Raw genomic sequence first — 19574 nt, 5'->3', positions numbered from 1 at the left:
TTTTTAAAGAAAACATATTTGGAGGGCATGCTATCTTCTTTTTTTCAACTCTAAATTTTGGTCTTTTGTCTGTAACTTTTAACTTTCAAACATTAAACATAAGTTTTAAAAATTAAATTATAAATAATATTTATGGTGGAGGGAGGGTCATGCATTGTTCGCCATTCACTCAGGGAGGCTCAAGGAAAAAATATAATCTTTGTAACTTTGGGGAGGGTCTTGATAAAAAATAAATAAATAAAAAAAGTCACACCACAGCCACCCACCTACTCTTATAAATAAAGCACTGTCCCTAACCAACCACTGAACATTACAGTCCATACTCAGTACAGTTCACACTGAATTTGTCAATGAATTCATTGTACTCAATAACACTCCCACTTGAATCCATAAATGTGAGACAGACCGCATACCTCTCTCCACAGTAACAGCGGTTTTAAAAAATAAGATATATCTGATATTACAGGGGACAAAAGCACATCATGAGTCAAACACTGCAGCTAATAAAACAGGCAGGAGGAAGGGCAGCTTTTTCCGTGACGTCACACCTGCGCCGCAAGGGTCCTTTGAATGAATAACCGAGGCGCGTAAGCAGCTGCTCTGCACCGGTGGTTCATGGCGTGGAGTGTTTACAGCTGAATAGTTAGTAATTAATAATATATTGTATTGATATTATTGTTCCGTGATGGAGGAGTTAGACGTTGAGCCGGCAGTCACCGTAAGTCACCGCTGTAGTTTAGTTTTCTCTCTTAATTTCTCCCTCTGAGCAGCGTTGCTAACAAGCTAACTGTAGCGCAACATCACTAAAAGTCTAATATAGCGGAATATTATTATGATATAACACGGAAAGTTTTAATAACGTGGGTCAGAAACATTAGATGTTATAAATATAAATACACAGGTCTTCAAACATGTGAAAAGTGCCACAGTGTTTTTATTTTTTCTCTATCTTTATTTTACTTTGAATATATTGGTTGTTTATATCTGTCATATTTTTCTTTATTTATTTTCCCTTTAGCTCTCACTGAAATTTTAATTGTAATGAATTGTAAATTAAAAAATAAAAAAGCTGTACGTATGAAAATGGGCTTTAAAAAAGATAAAGTATAAAAAAAGAAAGTGTCAAAGTAGAGATTTTTTAAAATGTATCTATATATTTAAATTTATATAATTATATATATATATATAATAAAATTATATGTTAATATTGTTAAGTATATATAATTAATAATATATATATTTTAGATTTATATATATTTATAAAACATACACAGACTCACATTTGTAAAGTTAAATTTAAAAAATAAATCCCACCTCCTAAACATTGAATGCTACCATATTAAGCCATGGAGAATAATTCTGTTGTCGTTACTTAACTTAACTAAGGGAAATAAGAGACAAAAAAGACAATAACAATAAACATAAATAAATCACACAAATAGAAAACAATCACGGGGGTAGAGTTAATCATAATTTGACATACGTTTCCTGGCAGAAGTATTTTTGATGTTACTTGAATGCATTTATTCGGTAAAGAGGAATCAAGTTTGTGGGGGATTTTGCATAATGATACTTATGTCGTTTCTACATCCGTACTGCATATGTGACAGTTATCCACCTCTAATTTAAATCTCGTTCTGATGAATTCATTCAATGGATAAATGTCATCTACAGTTTTCAGTGTATTTTTTTATGTCAGGAGAAATTGTGAATTTTAAAAAATGTGTCCCAACATCACTTATTTCGCTTTTTGTCATAATTTTTGTAGATCGACAGTCTTCCTCCTTAAGCCAGGGCACATAGTATTTACCAGATATTGTCTTAAGTACTTACTATTGCAGCTTTTGTGTAAAAAAATCCATGTAGTCTATTTTTTTAGTTGTGTAATTTAAATATTGTTATGTTATCCACGTTACTTTGATAAGCTGAATGTGTACCATTGGAAGAAAATTAAACAGATACAATGATGGAAGACTCGTTATTTAGGAAGTATTCTAACTTAATTTATTGATGGCTAATTAGTTCATTTGAATTATGGACAGAGAATAAGTACAATTTAAGTTAAATTGGAAAATTGGCTTGCCTGCAAAATTCTTGAATGTGAAAAATAATGCCCACCTATTCATTTTATTAAATTAAATGTCCAACAAGACTTTCTATAATTCTCAAGTTGCAGTAATGCATTGAAAAAAGAGAAAATTCATGTTCAAAAAACTCAGTTCGACTGTTTCACTGGATAATTTCAGTGTCTTTTCTTCTTCAAATGCAGAATATTCCTGCAGCCAGTGATAGGAAGCATTTGGGATTTGCGTGGGGTCCAGGTGATATCCTTGTGTATGAGACCCTTTACAAAGCATCAGGTATGTTAAAATGTGGATACAAGTCCATCTCTAGGTTTTCAGTCTCTCTCTCTCTTTTACCTTTTGTATCTTAGTCATCACCTTCTGTCCTGTATTTTCAGGTGGGAAAGGATCCGGCAGCTCCTCTATACATGAGGTCAGGAAAGATGAGGACATATATTCCCCCATTTTACGCAAACTTTTCAATGAGTCACATCACATCTTCGTCGGCCTGCAGACGATTAGAGAGGACCTCCCCAGCAAGAACAAAAAACCCCAGTAAGGCCACCTGATGCGCATCTCACTGTGTTGCTTTTCAGAGACACAAGCCTTAGCTTCAAAAGGCAGAAATGATTACATCTCATGATTTGTCTCTGTCTTGATCCTTAGATTCGTCAGCATCAGTAAAAACTACAGATCTGTGATACGAGCCTGTATGGAGGAGCTTCAGCAAGTTGCAGGTCAGGATTTTGAAATATTATTTGGATGTTTTAGCCTTCGACATGATTACTCACTCAGGAATAATCAAACTCTTCTTTCTCTCCTTTCTGCAGTTTCTACAAAAGATGTTGAATTGGCCAATCAATATGGAAATCAGGTATATATTACTTACTACGACGTTATGTGCATCTGTGCTGCAACATTATATACACTAGTATGTTGTATAAATTATGCTGACAAGGATATTTTATTTGAAAACTGAAACACAGTCCTAACCGCAGCCTCTGTTGTGGTGTTACAGGTGTCCATTTTGTTGGCCATCGAACTGATCTGGAATCTGTGTGAGGTGCTGTTTATTGATGCTGCTCCAGGTTAGAGTTTGATTTTGTGCTTGTGGTTCATCTGTATCTTTGGAACACATTTTATAACTGTCGTTGAGACTCCAAACAAACAAGTTTGTTTCTGCGTCCTCAGCGGGGTCCCTGTTGCTCCACCTCTTAGACTGGGTACGGTTACACAAGGCTGATGTGGATGAGAAGGCCCGAGAAGTGCTGCAGAGTGAGAGCCCTGCTGAGCACCACGACTACTGGGATGTGGTAGGTGCAGCACACACCCACACACTTTTGTCTTTGAAACGATACAAGCTATATTCAAACCTATCCCTGATTCTGTGCGTGAAATCTCAGTGATGATCTGTTTTGTGTCTGCACAGGTGGTGAGTTATGTGCTGCAGGGCAGGTTGGAAGAAGCCAGACAGATGTTGGTGAAGCAGGCCACCCTGCAGCCTGCTGCCAGGAACATGTACAAGCTGATGGACACTCTGCTCAGCAAGATGCCCTTCTACAACGTAAGATCATCTTTCAGTGAATTATCTCATTGTGTAGCTTTTTATTTGCCTCGGCAAGATGATATTTGCATGCTATTTTATATTCATGTTAGCCAGATTTAGTTCACACATGGTTTGATGTCACCTGTAAATGGAATAGTTCTGGCCTGTTTCGAAAACACACGAGGTAGAGGACAGTTTGTGCATGATGTCTCATTAATATGCACAAGTAACACCTTTAATGTGTGATGCAGATCAGCAGAATCACACCTCGATTTACACTATCACATGTTTTATTTGATGCATTCTGTTGCCGTAATAATTATAATTATTTAAATTAGGATAATACCAAAATGATCTGTGATACTGGTTCAGTGGCTTAGAAAGGCACATTGTATGTCTGTATTGGCTGTAGTTACCTTTGAGTTGACATATTGTGCTGTGAATAAGCATGTAGCCTATGCAGGTGTTAACCCGTTTTTAATTTCCTTATTCCTTGAATTCATTTTAAATATTTAGTAAGTATAATGTGAAGTAATATGAGTTAGCTAGCAGTTTCTTTTTCTTTTTAATCGATATTTTAATCTATATTTTGCTCATGGTGTAGATGAAAAGAGACTTATCCAACCTCCCTGACACAGGACAGGCACTCCTCCCTCACATTACAGATATCATACGAACATATAATGTATGTTCAACACAGGGCAGCGTTCGTGTAATTCAAACTCAATAACAGTTCATAAACCAACCAATGGAGGCGTTCACCTTTTTAACTCTCTATGATAATCCTCCAGCCCGGTGGCACCCAGACGCTGACAGAGTTTGACGTGAAGTGGAGACACTGGCACGAGGAGGTCGACCGCTGCCTGCAGGACAACTCGTTTGCCAGCAGCCAACACCTGGAGGTCATCTGCAAGGTCAGTTCCCTATGTAAAATGATGTCTGTAGTTTACTGTATATGCAATAAGAAGTCCTGTTTAAGACATTTTGTGATGTAATTTAGATCCTGCTTGGGGATGAAGACACTCTGCTGGAGCACAAGGAGCTACTGAGCACTTGGTACCACTTCCTGGTCACTAGGCTGCTCTTCTGCCACCCCACAGTCAAACCCACTGAGTTACACTACTATGCACAGGTACGCTACAAAAACTGCTGCAGCACCTTTTAGCATTCGCATTCACTGCTACAACATTCCTCTGATTTACTGTGTGTGCGTGTGTGTGTGCTGCAGTCATGCATGACGATGTTTCTGGACTCGAGGAGTGTCCCAGAGCCGCTGGACAGCATCCTACTGGCTGCCTTTGAGTTTGACATCCATCAGGTCATCAAAGACTGCAGGTAACACACAGGATCACATCCATCTATACATACATACAGCGCATACAGCAAGCCACATACGTGCTTACATCTTCAGGCTATAAACTCTTTCCTGATTCCCTGTTTCCTCCACTGTGTGTCTCGTCAGCATTGCGCTCAACAACTGGTGGTTTGTGGCCCATCTGACAGATCTGCTGGATCACTGCAAACTCCTCCAGTCTCACAATCTACAGTAAGGACTCTGTTTGGTCGCATGTGTACTTTGCACACACTTTTAATCTGGACATAACAAGATTGCACACTGTGTTCATATAAAGTTGACCGTGTCATTCTGGTGTGTTTGTTCAGCTTTGGCTCCAACTTGAGAGAGTTCCTCCTGTTAGAATATGCCTCTGGGCTCTTCACTCATCACAGGTATGCTTATTTAAGTGTGCTAATTGTCTTTATGGTAGGAAAATCCTGCTGATAGTGTATTTAATAAAATAATAAGGTGTCAGCAGAGTTCAACAACGAGACAGCAGCGTCATGATATTTTAATTTGCCTCTACAAATGCCTCACGTTATAGGATGTTTTCGTGTCTGTGTTTGTGTGAAGTCTGTGGCAGCTGGCGGTGGATTACTTTGACAACTGCCCAGAGTTTGGCCGTGTCTACCTGGAGCTGCAGATTGAGCGCGTTCCTTTAGACACAGAGCGCAAAGCCCTCAAGGTGCTCCGGATCTGTGAGCAGAGGCAAATGTCAGAGCAAGGTAGCGCTTTCTTTCTCTAGTATCCACCTGTCTTACACCAACATTGATATAATTGTGTGTTTCCCAGTGCAGTAGGGACTTAAACCTTTACTTTCTCGCACTCACCCAGTGCGGAGTATCTGTAAGATCATGGCTATGCGGGCCCTGAGGAACAACAGACTGGGCTCTGCTCTCTCCTGGAGCATCAGGGCTAAAGACGCTGCCTTTGCTACTCTCATCTCAGAAAGGTTAGTTCTGGAGCTGATTACACCTAAAGACGTAAAAAAAGGTCCTTGTTTCTGTTGCTTTATGTTTGTTAGATCTGTCCATTATTACATGCGTGTGTGTGTGTGTGTGTGTGTGTGTGTGTATATATCAGGTTCTTGCAGGATTACTGCACCAGAGGGACCTTCTCTGATTTGGACCTGATAGACAACTTGGGTCCAGCAATGCTGCTCAGCGACAGGCTCACTTTCCTTGGTATGAACAAGAGACACGCACACACACACACACACACTGTAGCAGTTGTAACCCTGCTGAACTTGTGACTCACAAGTTCAACTCACACACCAAGCGAGGGGACATTCAGTGAGGGCAGATCATCTCCTGGACAGCTTCCCTTCTTGTCTCTTTTAGGCAGTCACATGAGACTCAGACACAGAGACGTGTACACACACAGAGGTCTAAATAAAACCATGTATCGCTTAATGCAGCAGCATGTGACAGTGTGATTTACTGCAGGAAAATAGATGAACTATTCATGAAAAAACCCACTACGTTTGAAGAAATGGCTTTTATGACCTATTGTAAACTCTGTTCATTTATAAATAGACCTCTATATTTATTGAGAAGGGATGCAGACGTTCTGAAATCTGAAAACGTTCCTGCTCTCTTGGCATTCCTAGGGAAGTACCGTGAGTTCCACAAGCTGTACGAAGAGAAGCGCTTTGGTGAGGCGGCCAAGCTGCTCCTCTCCCTCATGACGGCAAAGATCGCCCCCCGAAGCTTCTGGATGACTCTGCTGACCGACGCGCTGCCGCTGCTGGAGCAGAAAGAGGTCAGTCGCCCTGTACAGTGTGAATGCAAAGGAGCACCAAAAACACATCAGCAATGACACATGACATAAAAACAAGCATTATCACTTTTCAACTAAAAGCTGCCTTTGTTTGTTGAATTTCTAGGTGATCTTCTCAGCAGACCAAACCCACGAGCTGATGTTCTGCTTAGAGGAGCTCACCTCGTCACTGAACACCACAGCTCCCGGCACAGACATGCAGGTACACGTCATCTCCTCACACAGCCTTAATCCTGCTCAGGTGGTGGTGACGTCACTCTGATGCTGATCGTTGTTTACATAAGAAACTGGCTTTTAATTACCGGTTTTAATTTTTTTTTTTCCCCAGTTGAAGTGATGACGCAAGTCAGGATTCAAGTTAATCTACTTGCCCAAAGTCAATTTTTACACCTTTCTACAGATTGTTTTATTTAATAGCAGCTATCAAATAACAACAAAGGCTCAAGGAAAATATGATGTGTTTAAAGACACATGACCTCTGCCTGTATTTTCTTATCTTGCTGTGTACCAGACATTCCTTGGCACAGCGCTTAGGTGAGGGCGGGGCCTTTTAAACAGGTAGCAACCAGGTGCCAGACCATAAGCAGCACACATCCAAGAGGAGGCCACAAAAATCACAGGCACAGTGCAGAAAAATGCAAATCTAGCGAGGCAAAACAGCAGACGAGAGTGAATCTGGGGTCGGCTTTTACTTTCACTTTCACAGGCGAGCTTGTTTACAACTGCAAAGTATACCTTTAATTATTTTTTTTTCCACTTGCCCAATCAGGAAAGTGAGTTGCAAGATTTACGAGCTTGACGTGGCATTTTACTTGCCCTGGGCAACTGGGCAATCCTTGTTGTTGAGCCCTGCAGAAGTACTTAATATTTGGTTGGTGTTGATGTAAATTTGGTGTTGTAGTCTGAAGGAAGGTTTGTGAAACCCTGTTTATCTTTACCACTACAAGTTAAACTCCTTGAGAACAATTTATTCCTGATGCATTCATCCATGCACTTCTCATGTGAGTATATTTATAATTCCAGGATGAAGAAATAGAGCTGACCAAAGTGGAGCTGCTGAGACTCGCTCTGGCCAGGAATCTGGCAATGGCCATCGTCAAAGAGGGAACTGTAGAAGCATAAACGGTGTCATTAAAACAAAGCTCTTCTTTTGCATTTTTGTATTGTATATAAATTCAAGTAATCAAAATGTGCTCTTTGATAATAAAACACTTTTCATGATGTACTCTGTTGTAAAAATCGTTGAATCATCTCCGAACATCAGACATCCATTGAAAGAAATATTTATTTTCATGTAGCGAACAAATGGCACATCATACAGTATGTACAAACCTAACACTCTCCCAAAATCTACACGTCACGTGTTCACATAACTTGTCATACAACACACAATAGGTACATTACACACTATGTACATTAAACACACACTTCCTCTGTACATCCCACATGACGAGCTGAGGACTGCCAGAGAAGGGACCCTAAAGGCGGATCGAGAGGACTGATTTATGAAAATGTACTCACAGCACAGTTCCACTCTGTCCCACTGCTGAACACACACGCCTGATGACATGTTTCCCTTTCAAGCCACCAAAATTTTAAATTCAGATGTTCCAGTTCACATTTTCTAGGTTCAGTGATGCACTGAAATACTATAACAGAACAGAAAATAATAATAATGACAGAAATACTCCCAATACTGACACTGGTAGAAACATCTTTAAATACAGAACAGAAATATGAACTCACTGCTAAAATCAAGACTGAAATGAAATCATCTTTCATTTAATTTCAAAAGATAAAAGTAATAATCACAGAGAGCAAAACCAGAGTTTGACTCAGTCGGCTCGAGTTATAACGACATATTTATAATTATAATTGAACCATCTTAAGTGGAGCTGGTTTCCTTTACAGCATTAAATTAAGTAGTATTGGTCCAGTAATCTAAAACAGGGCGACATTAAAGGTAAATTCTGTTATGTTTTAACTTGGATCCTATGTTCCTATGTCTAAGTGACTAATGGAGACAACAACCACGGCAGCCACAAACAGGCTACAGTTTAATCCCTACAGGCAATTGTGCACCGTTAACTAAAAGTGCTGACAGGCTCAGATTATTATTATTTTTATGTGTCTGACACATTTAAAGGACCCTACAGAGAAATACAACATTTTTCTTTACCTTTCGCTTGATCCGGTCTGTTTGTTAGTGTGTGTATCCAAATGTTAAACTGAAATCTTGCAGACTTTTCCACATAGGTCCATACCAGTATTAAATCAAATAAATACAAAGACAGCAACAGACGTCATTGCAGTCCACAAGTCTACAGTCATTACAACACATACAGACATTTGTTCCAGTGTTTCCAAAAACAAGGAGTACGTTGTTTCACTCTGCGTGGCCTCAGTATAATTACATTTTTTGAATCACTTAATCGACACATACATTCATTCATTCAATTCCTCAGCACAGCATAAAGGGTGGGAACATTGCTCGCCACAAATGTAACTTGCATTTGTTCGTCTTGGGAACGTGAGCAGGATTCTTAATGCATCATTAAAGACTGTTTTAACATAATCTGTACACATGTAAAATTTACAAGCCAGCATTCCGGCTTGTGCACAGAGTTTACAACACTGGCGCTACACATCATCACCATCACATAGGTCATTTGCCTCTGTTCCTCCTTGGTTTGACTAATTATGATAACACTCTTTTTAGAGTTAAACTTATTGCCATACTGCCCACACCATGAGCTGAGCAGACTGAACAGTTTCTGTGAGCCAGCACTATAAGGAGACAGGGCGACTGAGTCGTCAGCATACATCAGATGGTTAAGACTGTCCCCCACAATACATCCAGTCCTACACTAACCTAACTTTTTAGAAATCAGGTAAATACTCAGCCAAAACTAATATTATTGTTTAACTGGATAAAATGATCAGAAATATAACCAACGAAAAAAGTGCCCAAGTATTTAATTACAATGACAGAGAAGTGTACAGCCTCTGTGATGTTACTATCGTCAATATAAAATGCTAGAATCCACAAAAATAACAACATCAGAGCTGTCCAGGCTCTGGTGAGCTCACTGAATGACATATGTTTTATCTCCATAGTAATGGATATATGAATAAGAGGGTCAAAGTTCAGGAAGTAGTATGTCCTGATTGTGTGCATACACATGCAACAGTACATACTTTTTAAGGGCAGCAGCAGCACCTTCTAAAAGTAAAATGAAAAAGTGTGCGATTCAGAACACACCCTTGGTTACACACACTGACAAACAGACCAGCGAAAGGTGAGGAAAAACATTCAGTTTTTCTGTGGGGTCCTATTCGTAATGTTAGACACTTAAAATACTCTGAGCCTGTCAGTGGCAAAACAAGCACTTTTAATGGATGTAAACTGACGGTGCATAATTGCCTGCAGAGGTTACATTGCAGCCTGTTTTGCCGCTGTGGCCAGAGGACTCTCTCTCAATAGTGGAACAATTTAAATCAGTTGTCTCCATTAGTCACTTACACGAAAAAAACCCATGAGAAAATAGGGTCCAGGTGGAAAAATACACAAGTTTCCTATTTATTATGTCAAAAACCTACAGTAATTTTTGCTTAACGGGTGAATTTTCCAGTGTAACTCCATCCTACCACATCTACCTGATCCCATTTTCAAATTCTGAATATATTCAAGTATGTTTTCTGTGGGTCGACAAAGTACTCTTCCAGAGAATAAATAAATAAAACCACAAGTGTTGTATCGTAGGCTCCGTTAATTTGAGGTTAGTATCTTTTAAAATATTCTTTATATGCTGCAATCCATCACGTCAGTCGGGCTGAGCTCTAATGCATCGATAATTTACAGTACATTCGAGTCTGTTATGTTCACCCTGGGGAAGATCCATTAAAATATTTATCTCAATGCCATCAACCTGTAAACACCACAGCCGCCTGTACGGCCAGTGTACGTCTTTAGTTTGTTAGCTATCTGCACAAAAGTATACAAGCACTGTATAAATACAACTGGTGTGTCTGCTGTTAGCTTCTCAAAGCCAGTGGCCAAATAAATGAAGTACTATAAGGAATGTGAAGCTGAAAGGTGGAGTGCAGCTCAATCTCCCCACCTCCCCTGTCTTTCTCTCTGGGATGGATGTGAAAACACACACATAAGTATCCCTTCATGGAGTACGAACCGGTCTGTCCCTGCCGAGTGATAGCAGGCGCGCATGCTTCTATAGGTGACCCCACGTCTCTGGTGGGGGGAACTGGTCGACCTCTCCGACCTCGTTGCACAGGTGGTCTCCGAGTGTGAAAGCCAGCTTGTAGCGCAGACGCACCTTGTCCTGTGAACACACAGATCTTTCAGCATTATCAGCGTCACTATCAAAGTCCTTCGTGTATTTACGTCCTTAAGTTCCTTACCTTTGTGGGGTTGGCCAGCAGCATGATCTGGGTGATGGAGGCTGGAGGTAGGATAGGGTTAAATGGTGCCAGTTCTGTTCCTGATGGAGGCTGCAGCTTCACCTTCATTGACTGGTGGAGGATGAAAAAAGGAGTCAGCTGTGTTTTCCTCATTTATTAAAGGGTAACTTCAGTATTTTTCAACCTGGACCCTTTTTTCTACTGATGTTTTTGTGTCTAAGTCACTAATTAAGACAATGATTTTTGAAATTGGTCCAGTTTTTATCAGGGAGCTGCAACAGTCATCAATTTACGTCCACTTAAAGTGCTCGTTTTTGCCACTGACAGGCTCTAACTATTTTTCTAAGTGTCTGACATCATTATGGAAAGGCTCCCTACAGAGATAGACCATTTGTTCAAGAGTAAGATCCTTTTTGTTATCGCCATTGCCAAACCCACCAGACCCCATTCAAAAAAACAGTAATTTTAGCGTGTATAGAGCCAGCATATTTTCACATCTAACTGGCCGAATTAAGGGTTTACTTCAACCAGACCAGAGTTGGAAATTGTTGGAACAGTGAAAAGACAAACCAAGACGGCTTCTGGGAGTTTTATTTTGTTTCTATTCACTTTGAATGAAGTGTGTTTTACGATAATAAAATTACTGTTTTTTTAAATGGAGTATGGTGGGTTTGGCGATAGCCATTTTGGGGCTGCTTGTGATTAAACAAAAGGGATCGTACTCTTTAAAAAAAAAAAAGATCCATCTCTGGAGGGATCCTCTCCATAATTTTGTCAGACACTTAGCAATAACAATCTGATCTATCAATTAATGGATGTAAATTGATGGTGCACAGTTGCCCAGCCTGTTTCAGGGCTGCCAGCTTAAGCGCTCTCGCTCAATACTGGACCAAGTTCAAACACTGCTGTCTCCATTAGTCACTTAAGACACAAAAACATGGGGAAATAGGGTTCACCAGCTACTCTTAAAGGACAAATTCACATTTTTCAAGACTTTCTTTGTGTTTCCATGCCGTGGGTGGCAGAGCAAAAGGTTAAATTCACACTGAAAAGAATGTAACTCTGGAAGACATCATGTGATCTGACTATCTTGGACTGCTCAAGCCTCCTATCAGCTGTGGCTTGACATGAAACACAGCAAATTAAAGACCATATGAACGAACAGAGGAATAAACGTCTCTACCTTGGGCACAGCAGCTTGCAGTACCACACTGTGAACAAGCAGGGGCGCTGTATTGAGCATGGACACCACCATTACCAACACGTCGGGCCTGCCGGGGGGGCAGTCAGATGCAAAGTTGAGGAGCATGCGGACACCGTCTTTATCGTAGGCTGTCACAGGCAGAACTTTACCTGAGGACAGACAGGACACAGCCAATCAGGAACAAGCAGACATGAGCTATCCATTAGTTACGCCCCTCATTCCTGCTGTCCTTACTCGGTCTGATGGCCTCCAGAGGGACGTAAACATTGCTCAGGGAAATGTCTGTGGCTCTGGCCGGGCTGCCTTGGAGAGGAGGGTGGCAGGGGGACAGAGAGCGGAATAGCGGGCTGCCCGGGACTGAGCCCAGACCCTGGGCCTTGACGTGGGTCAGAGCAGGAGAGCCGGGCATTGTGCTCTGGAGAAGAGAGGGTGAGGAGGGAGAGCCTTGCCTGGGTACGAGGGGAGGTGCTGCTGCAGGCATCCCAAAGCCTCCTCTAACAGTCATCTGGCTGGATAAACTGAAAATCATATTTGATAGATCACTATAAGACCTTAAAGTACTGTATATACAAAATAAATCACCAAATTGGTTAATATGTCCACAAACAAGGGCCAATCCTGTGGAAATATACTGCGAGTGGAGAGACAAACACTGTACCTCTTGTGATCTGAAAAGCCCATCATGGCCAGGTCCTGCAGGTTCTGGAGGCTGTGTGTGGCAGCAGCTGGTTCAGCTGGAGGCACCACTAGACCTGAACAAGCTATAGTGCCAAACATGTCCACACCTGAAGCTGGAGCCTGTGGAGGAGATGTGGAGACAGGAGTTAACTTACTCTCTCCAATCACACACTGACTAACAAGCTGAGGTTTGGTTCACGTTGCTCAGAGATGTACCTGCAAAGAAGTCCACTGATTGGACAGTTCGTTCAGCATGGGTTTTGACTGGCTGCTCAGGGAGGTAGGAGGGTCGTTCAGACCTGAGAGAAGGTGCAGACATTTGTATCGTCAAAAGCGAGAACGTATTTCTATATTTTTATGTGTATATTTAACTTATTTTAACCTTTTTTTTTTTAAATCCCAGAACCCCGGTTTTCTTTTAAGGATTCCTTTGAAGGTTGATACCACTCTCATATCTGTCTATTAAATATAAGGCTACAGCTAGGAGATGGTTAGCTTAGCTTAGCCTAAATACTGGAAGCCGAGGAAAACGGAGCTCTAAGCTAATTCAGAGCTGGATATGGATCTCAACATGGAGGTGGCTGAGCCTGCGGCTCGAAGCTAACAGTGCTTTAATCCATAAAACAGTGCTAAACAACGGCAACAGTGCTAACAGAGCTAACACACACATTATCAGTGGTAAACACACTATGAGCACAGTGCAAAGTGTTGTCGATTAGCTAGCCAGTGGGATGCAAACATGCACGTGTGGTCAGATCATCTTACCACAACAAACCACAGAGAAGCTCAGATCATGACCCACAGAGGTAGCATGACTTCATTTTTGGCTCAGAAGGCCATTACTTTACTATATTGTTAAATAGCAATTAATGGTTTATTGCTATATCAATGCTCTAAATGTCACCTACAGTACAGAACAATATCCACCTTCCAGCACCTTTAAAGCCTTTAAACCGGAATGCAAAAACAATTCAGTCAATTCAGAGGGCGATACGCTGCTGGGAGCAGTTGCCAGGCAACCAGTGGAGACTTCAGGAAGTTACTGCTCAGGATTAAAAAAATAAATAAATAAAAAAAAATAACATTAAAAACTTTTCTTTCTCTTTTTTTCAGGGAGCTTTAGGGTGTTTTTACGTATGGTCCTTTTTAAACAAACCGAACTCAGTCCTCTTAAAGTGAACCAAAAAGGGGACCAACAGAAACGGGACTCAGTTCTTTTGTGTTCACATTGTCAGTTCATTTGAAAAAGGACTCAGTTCTCTTTCTGTTCACACTATAGCCTATATATAATATAAACTGATGTAGTTTTGTTTGTACTTTGATGTGGCACTGCAGTGCGGTTATGAAGCCCCTCACTTTCAGATGAACTTAAAATTAAAACCAATTAAAACCACCTACTCAGGTGGACCGAGTTCAGTTTGCTTCAGAGAGGTCTGAGTTCTCTTGGAGTGTTCACATATGAGCAAAAAATGCTGAGTCACAGCTCTGAGTCATTCTAGAGGGCTGAAAAGGACTAAGCATGAAAACACCCTTAAAGATGCTGGTGGTGATGCTGCAGTTTCCCCTGGTCATCCACACCCCACCTGCAGTGGCTCTACACCCTCCCAGGGGGGGCCGCCCCACAGTTTGAGATGCACTGCTTTAACTCAGTGCGTCACAGTGGGGATACACTACCTAGAGACAGCAGCTCGTCGTCAAGCAGAGAGAGTGCAGTGGAAGCCTTGTCGAGGGGGGGGTGACTTGGGCTGCTGCTCTGACTGCCATGGGAGCCGGCCAAGCGTTTGGGAGGAGGCGGCAGGACAGGGATGGGGGAAGCTGTTAGAGTGGTGGGGACAAGATCTGAGGTCTGGAAGGGAGGGGCTGCAGGTTGAGGAGGGCTCGGAGTGTCGAGGCCGGCGAGATCGATCAGCGTGTCTGTGGTCTCTGTTGAAATGAGATTGATTGCAGCTGCTGGATTAATTACACAGCGGCAGGATATCTAGAGCACAAAGCACTCACAGTTAAATGTAAAATGTTCCTGATTATAAAATGCCTCTTACCACTCTCACTATGACCAGTTGTCGATCGAGGCTCTTCGCTGTCGCCGTTGATGGGCTGCCCCTCAACTATCTTCTTGTAAGAGTTGATGACCCTGGAGAGGTCATCGCTGGCCTGCAGGATGTCACCTGAGGAGTCAAACATTACAGATTACACACAATGATCAAGAAGTCAAGACAGGGCTTCTTCAGATGAGAAAATACCAAACAAACCTAAACTGGTGTCATTGTCCTCTGTCTCAGTGGCCATTTTGAAAGCAGCACGTCTCAGCTTGTCACACCGCTCATACAGTTCCTGAGAGGAAAAACAAAGACGGCACTGTGAAGATTAAATGAGGCTGTGACACCAGCTGGTGCTGGAATCTCTGTAGTTAGTTAAGACAGTTTATCTACATACACATCACATTGCAAACACATAAAATACACTGAGAAAAATATAAAAGCAACACTTTTGTTTTTACAACTGGCCACACAAATGCAGACCATGTGTAACCACGCCAGCTCCACATCTGGCGTCTTCCCTTCAAAACCCTGAATCATCATAATCTCCTAGCTGCCTTTGATGCATTATTGCAAATGACACTGATGGAAGAAGAGATAAAATGAGTTGTGTACCAGATGAACTTTCTCAGGATGACAGAGTTGATTGTGTGATTTCAAACAAGCCCAGTGTCAGTATGAGACACTAGTACAAAATCAAAATGGAGAGGACACGAACAAAATGTTTCTACATCTGGTAAAGTTGTTTTTCTCTCTGCTGTTATTTATATAGACTAAATCCAAATGTCCGAACTTCACCACACTTGCAGAATTTGAGGGTGTGTTCCCGGGAAGGCTGCAAGTGCTGAGGGCTGTCCAAAGCCACAGTTCAAGAGGCCTCAGGTGGACTTTCTGCAGACTTCCAAAGTTTGCTCAGGCTGCAGTCTTCACCAGACCCACTGATTTAAATACCCATAATTCACTGCAACATGGATGTGACAGTGTGCTGACTCACGGACTTTACGTGTCCACAGTGCACACTTCACAGTACGTATGACTTAAGTCTGAGTGGGCTCAGTCTGCAAGTCCAGAGCACAAACTGTATATAAATGTGGTAGCAATCACTTCTCCCCAAAAGTGAAGCCAGAGCATCTCCATCGCCCCCTGGTGGCTGGCTGCAGTACAGGTCATAAAGCCAGCTCTCTCCATTTTAGCAGACGGGATATGGCCCAAACTAAAAACTCAAAGTGCATGTCAAATATATTTTTCCTAAAGATGGTTTCTGCCATTTTAGGTATTTCTTATCACGCTGATGTTTGTTCAAGTGTGAATTTTCTTCCAAGTTTGGTTTATATTAGCTATTTCGATGCTATAAAAAGGGGATGTGACGTCATTATTGACAGCTGTGTGTGCCAACTAGTGTCCCCGCGATCAATGGTGTCTTCACGACTGGTTGGATGGGTGTATAAGTGGGAACTCGATACTGCAGAGGTCGCTACTGCACAAACTCTGGCTCCAAATGACGTCGCCAGAGCAAGATGGCAGCAGCCGTATCCGGGATATTGTGGCTTCATTTTTGTACAGTGTGAGGAAATCTTCATGTACAGTCACTGGTTCACAGGGTGGACATTTGGACTCAGCTATAGTTTACCATCTAAAATGTGTGTGAGTGTGTGTGTGTGTGTTTGTGCACGGGTACACACCTTAATGATATCCTTGTCTGATTCAGTGGAGCTGTCTTTGTTGTAGTGGGACAGCATCTCCGTCAGCAGCTTCACATTGATGTTCACCTCCTCCAGTGTGTTTATACGCTTTGTGACCTTCTGCACTCGAGCCTCATCCTGACAAAACAACGAGACACAATGTTACTGTAAACTACTTTAATGACTTAATGTCATGAGTCCCTGTAGTACCTCGTGGGGCAAGAAAATATTCGATACAGCTCTTACCTCTTTCACCATGTTTTTGATCAATCTGTTGGCTTCCTGGAGGTCCTCTGGATTTTTACTGCGGAGAAGCTCAGCAAGCAGCTAAACACACAAACAGACACACACTTAAACACGTACAACTGTGTGTACTGTACTGTCATTTACTAATAATTGGACAGCCCATGTTTTAACCTAGAACAAATGATTCTGCTTAACTTTTGGCGATGCTGCCCTTCATTTCTTGGGAATGTCTTTAATCAAGAGCCAAACATGAATCATTCAGAGAGGAGCCATGTTGTCTTCCCCTATTTTCCTGAGTTACTTCACATTTAATCAGCCTGTTTGAGTTTAACATTACAAAACACATCTCTCACCTTGCCCATGTCCTCATTGTCAAACACTGGATGTTTAGGTCGTGTCGGAGGCGAGGGGATCAGAGTCCGGTCCAGAGGTAACTCCGGGTCATGTGTCACGAGGCCTGGTGGAGAGAGTGAGCATCATTGTCTTTTCAAACGCATTATGTTAATCGTGCCATCTGAGTGATCGCTACACACCTTGTCGTCTCAGCGTCTGGTAGGCTTCACCAATCTTGGTTTCATTTGGAAAAGCCACCGTCCAGCTGTACAGCATCTCAACTATCTTCGTCTTCACCTTCTCAGGTGCGCTCTCACCCATGTACTGGAAACAAAGGGTGATTTAAAAGTAGCTGGATGGGTAGGACACACAGTCTGCATAATTTTAATGTAAACACTTTTGTTTTTGCTCCCATTTTTCACAGGTTTAAGTTGAAGATTTAGGACTTTTATGCACTCAACAGACATATTGTCTTAAATTTTGGTCACAAATTTGTTTAAATTCTTGTTAGTGAGCACTTCTTTTCCAAAATAATCCATCCACCTGACAGCAGCATTACCACACAGGTGTGCCTTGGGATGGTCACAATTAAAGGGCCACGCTAAAATGTGCAGTTTGATCATACAACACAATGCCACGTTTTGACAGAGCGTGCTATTGGCATGCTGACTGCAGGAACATCCACTAGAGCTGTTGCCCCTGACCTGAATGTTCATCACTACCATAAGATGTCTCCAATGTTGTTTCCCTGAATTTCATAGTACATCCAACTGACTTAGCAATTGCACAAGTCAGTTATGATGACAAAATGCTGTCAGGTCAAGACCCTGGTGAGGAAGATAAGTATATAGATATGTTTCTCTGTGCTGGTTTCTGATGGTTTGTGCAGCAATTCTTCAGCTGTGCAAACAGATTTTTAGGGAAATGATAATTCAGTTCATGGGGAACAGCTCTGGCGGACATTCCTGCCATCAGCATGCACACTTCCTTAAAATCTCACGACATCTGTGTCACTGTATTGTGTGATCAAGCTGCACATTTCAGAGTGGCCTTTTATTGTGAGCAGCCAAAGACACACCTGTGTAGTAATGAAACTGTTCAATCAGCATCTTGATATGTAGCACCTGGCAGGTGGATGCTGCTCACTAACACTGATTTTAACAAATCTGTGACCAAATATTGAGGAAAAATATATCTGTTGAGTGCATGAATAAAGTCTTTTTGAGGCTGCTCACCTTTGGAGACACGACTTTAATCAGCTCATTCAAAAATCTGTATTTTCCAACTTCATTATGAAACCTTCTCCCGCAGTTCTTCATGCACGCCTCCAATACCTGCACACAAAGTCGTTAAGATAAAGTCAAAGTAAAGAGGAAAGGGGAGCTTGGTGACATTTAGATGAGTCACTCCTTACTGTCAGAGCCTGGAGAGCCTCCCATTCTTGTGGCGAGTGGATTTTGTGGACGAGCAGAGTCACAGCAATCTGAGGACTGCAAGAAGAAATACAAGATGAGATAATGATAATGATTTTTAAAAAGAGGGGGTTGCAAATATATGACAGACGTACCCTTCTAGCTCCTTGTTGACCTGATCACAGAAGCCTATGATGTACTCCCAGTCCTCCTGTCTGTTTGTAGGATGGGTGGCTTTATCTGTCCAAGAAAGGCATTATGTACATCAGTATACACACCACATCCTGCTGGGAGCATGGCTCCCTGTGAGTCTTGTGATCAACATAACAAAGCAGCAATTGTTATCCTTCTTCCACTTTGTAATTGCTGATGTGGTGTTCATTGTGTCAGCAGTGCTGCTCATTCATCATTCAGACCAATCTGTTTTCTGCCCAACAGCTGCAAGTATTAAACCTTACTGAGGCACAACTATCTGCACAGCTTCTCTGAACAATCACAGAGCTGTCAGTGGCAAATGTGAGCCAGACAGGGTTTAATAAAGCTCTCCACCCATCCTGCTAATGATGCACACAGTCGCCTGTCAGCCAGGACCCTCTGTTAGCTCCCTGTAGCAGCAGCAAAGCGGCTATCAGCGGGCTAACAGCTTCCGTACTAATGTATTTACCGCCCTATCACCCGCAGCAATGTATCTAGCTAATTAGCCACATTATTTAATTCATAAAACGGGATTAATCACTCACTGAGCCAAGATTCAAGCGACTCCCCTTCCTGGTACGCCATAGCACTATAAACATCGCGTGATGTCACCAGCGTGTGCGCGAGAGTCCAAAATTATTGATC

General features: G+C 41.9%; 2 protein-coding genes across 2 annotated transcripts; one reads left to right on the top strand and one right to left on the bottom strand.

Annotated features, from left to right (window-relative positions):
* The first annotated feature begins 559 nt into the window (after positions 1 to 559).
* Positions 560 to 7949, top strand: nup85 (nucleoporin 85). The gene is made up of 19 exons (XM_033644065.2): positions 560 to 718; positions 2270 to 2360; positions 2462 to 2618; positions 2730 to 2800; positions 2894 to 2937; positions 3082 to 3151; positions 3255 to 3376; positions 3493 to 3627; positions 4401 to 4523; positions 4610 to 4741; positions 4838 to 4944; positions 5072 to 5155; positions 5272 to 5337; positions 5519 to 5670; positions 5780 to 5897; positions 6029 to 6129; positions 6555 to 6706; positions 6831 to 6926; positions 7748 to 7949. Exons 1-19 carry the CDS (start codon positions 686 to 688, stop codon positions 7844 to 7846), a joined length of 1953 nt encoding a protein of 650 aa, XP_033499956.1. The 5' UTR covers positions 560 to 685; the 3' UTR covers positions 7847 to 7949.
* Positions 7950 to 10808: 2859 nt separating this feature from the next.
* gga3b (golgi associated, gamma adaptin ear containing, ARF binding protein 3b) lies at positions 10809 to 19551 on the bottom strand. Its single transcript, XM_033644066.2, has 17 exons — positions 19475 to 19551; positions 18890 to 18974; positions 18737 to 18812; positions 18558 to 18656; positions 17523 to 17646; positions 17343 to 17446; positions 16990 to 17070; positions 16744 to 16881; positions 15275 to 15356; positions 15065 to 15190; positions 14700 to 14948; positions 13242 to 13324; positions 13006 to 13145; positions 12582 to 12865; positions 12327 to 12496; positions 11144 to 11254; positions 10809 to 11064 (listed from the first exon to the last, which is right to left on the bottom strand). Exons 1-17 carry the CDS (start codon positions 19512 to 19514, stop codon positions 10954 to 10956), a joined length of 2103 nt encoding a protein of 700 aa, XP_033499957.1. The 5' UTR covers positions 19515 to 19551; the 3' UTR covers positions 10809 to 10953.
* Positions 19552 to 19574: the final 23 nt, after the last annotated feature.

Source organism: Epinephelus lanceolatus, chromosome 18 (genome assembly GCF_041903045.1).
Source record: "Epinephelus lanceolatus isolate andai-2023 chromosome 18, ASM4190304v1, whole genome shotgun sequence".
In the NCBI taxonomy this organism is placed as follows: Eukaryota; Metazoa; Chordata; class Actinopteri; order Perciformes; family Serranidae; genus Epinephelus; species Epinephelus lanceolatus.
This window is presented reverse-complemented; position numbering and strand designations above follow the sequence as displayed.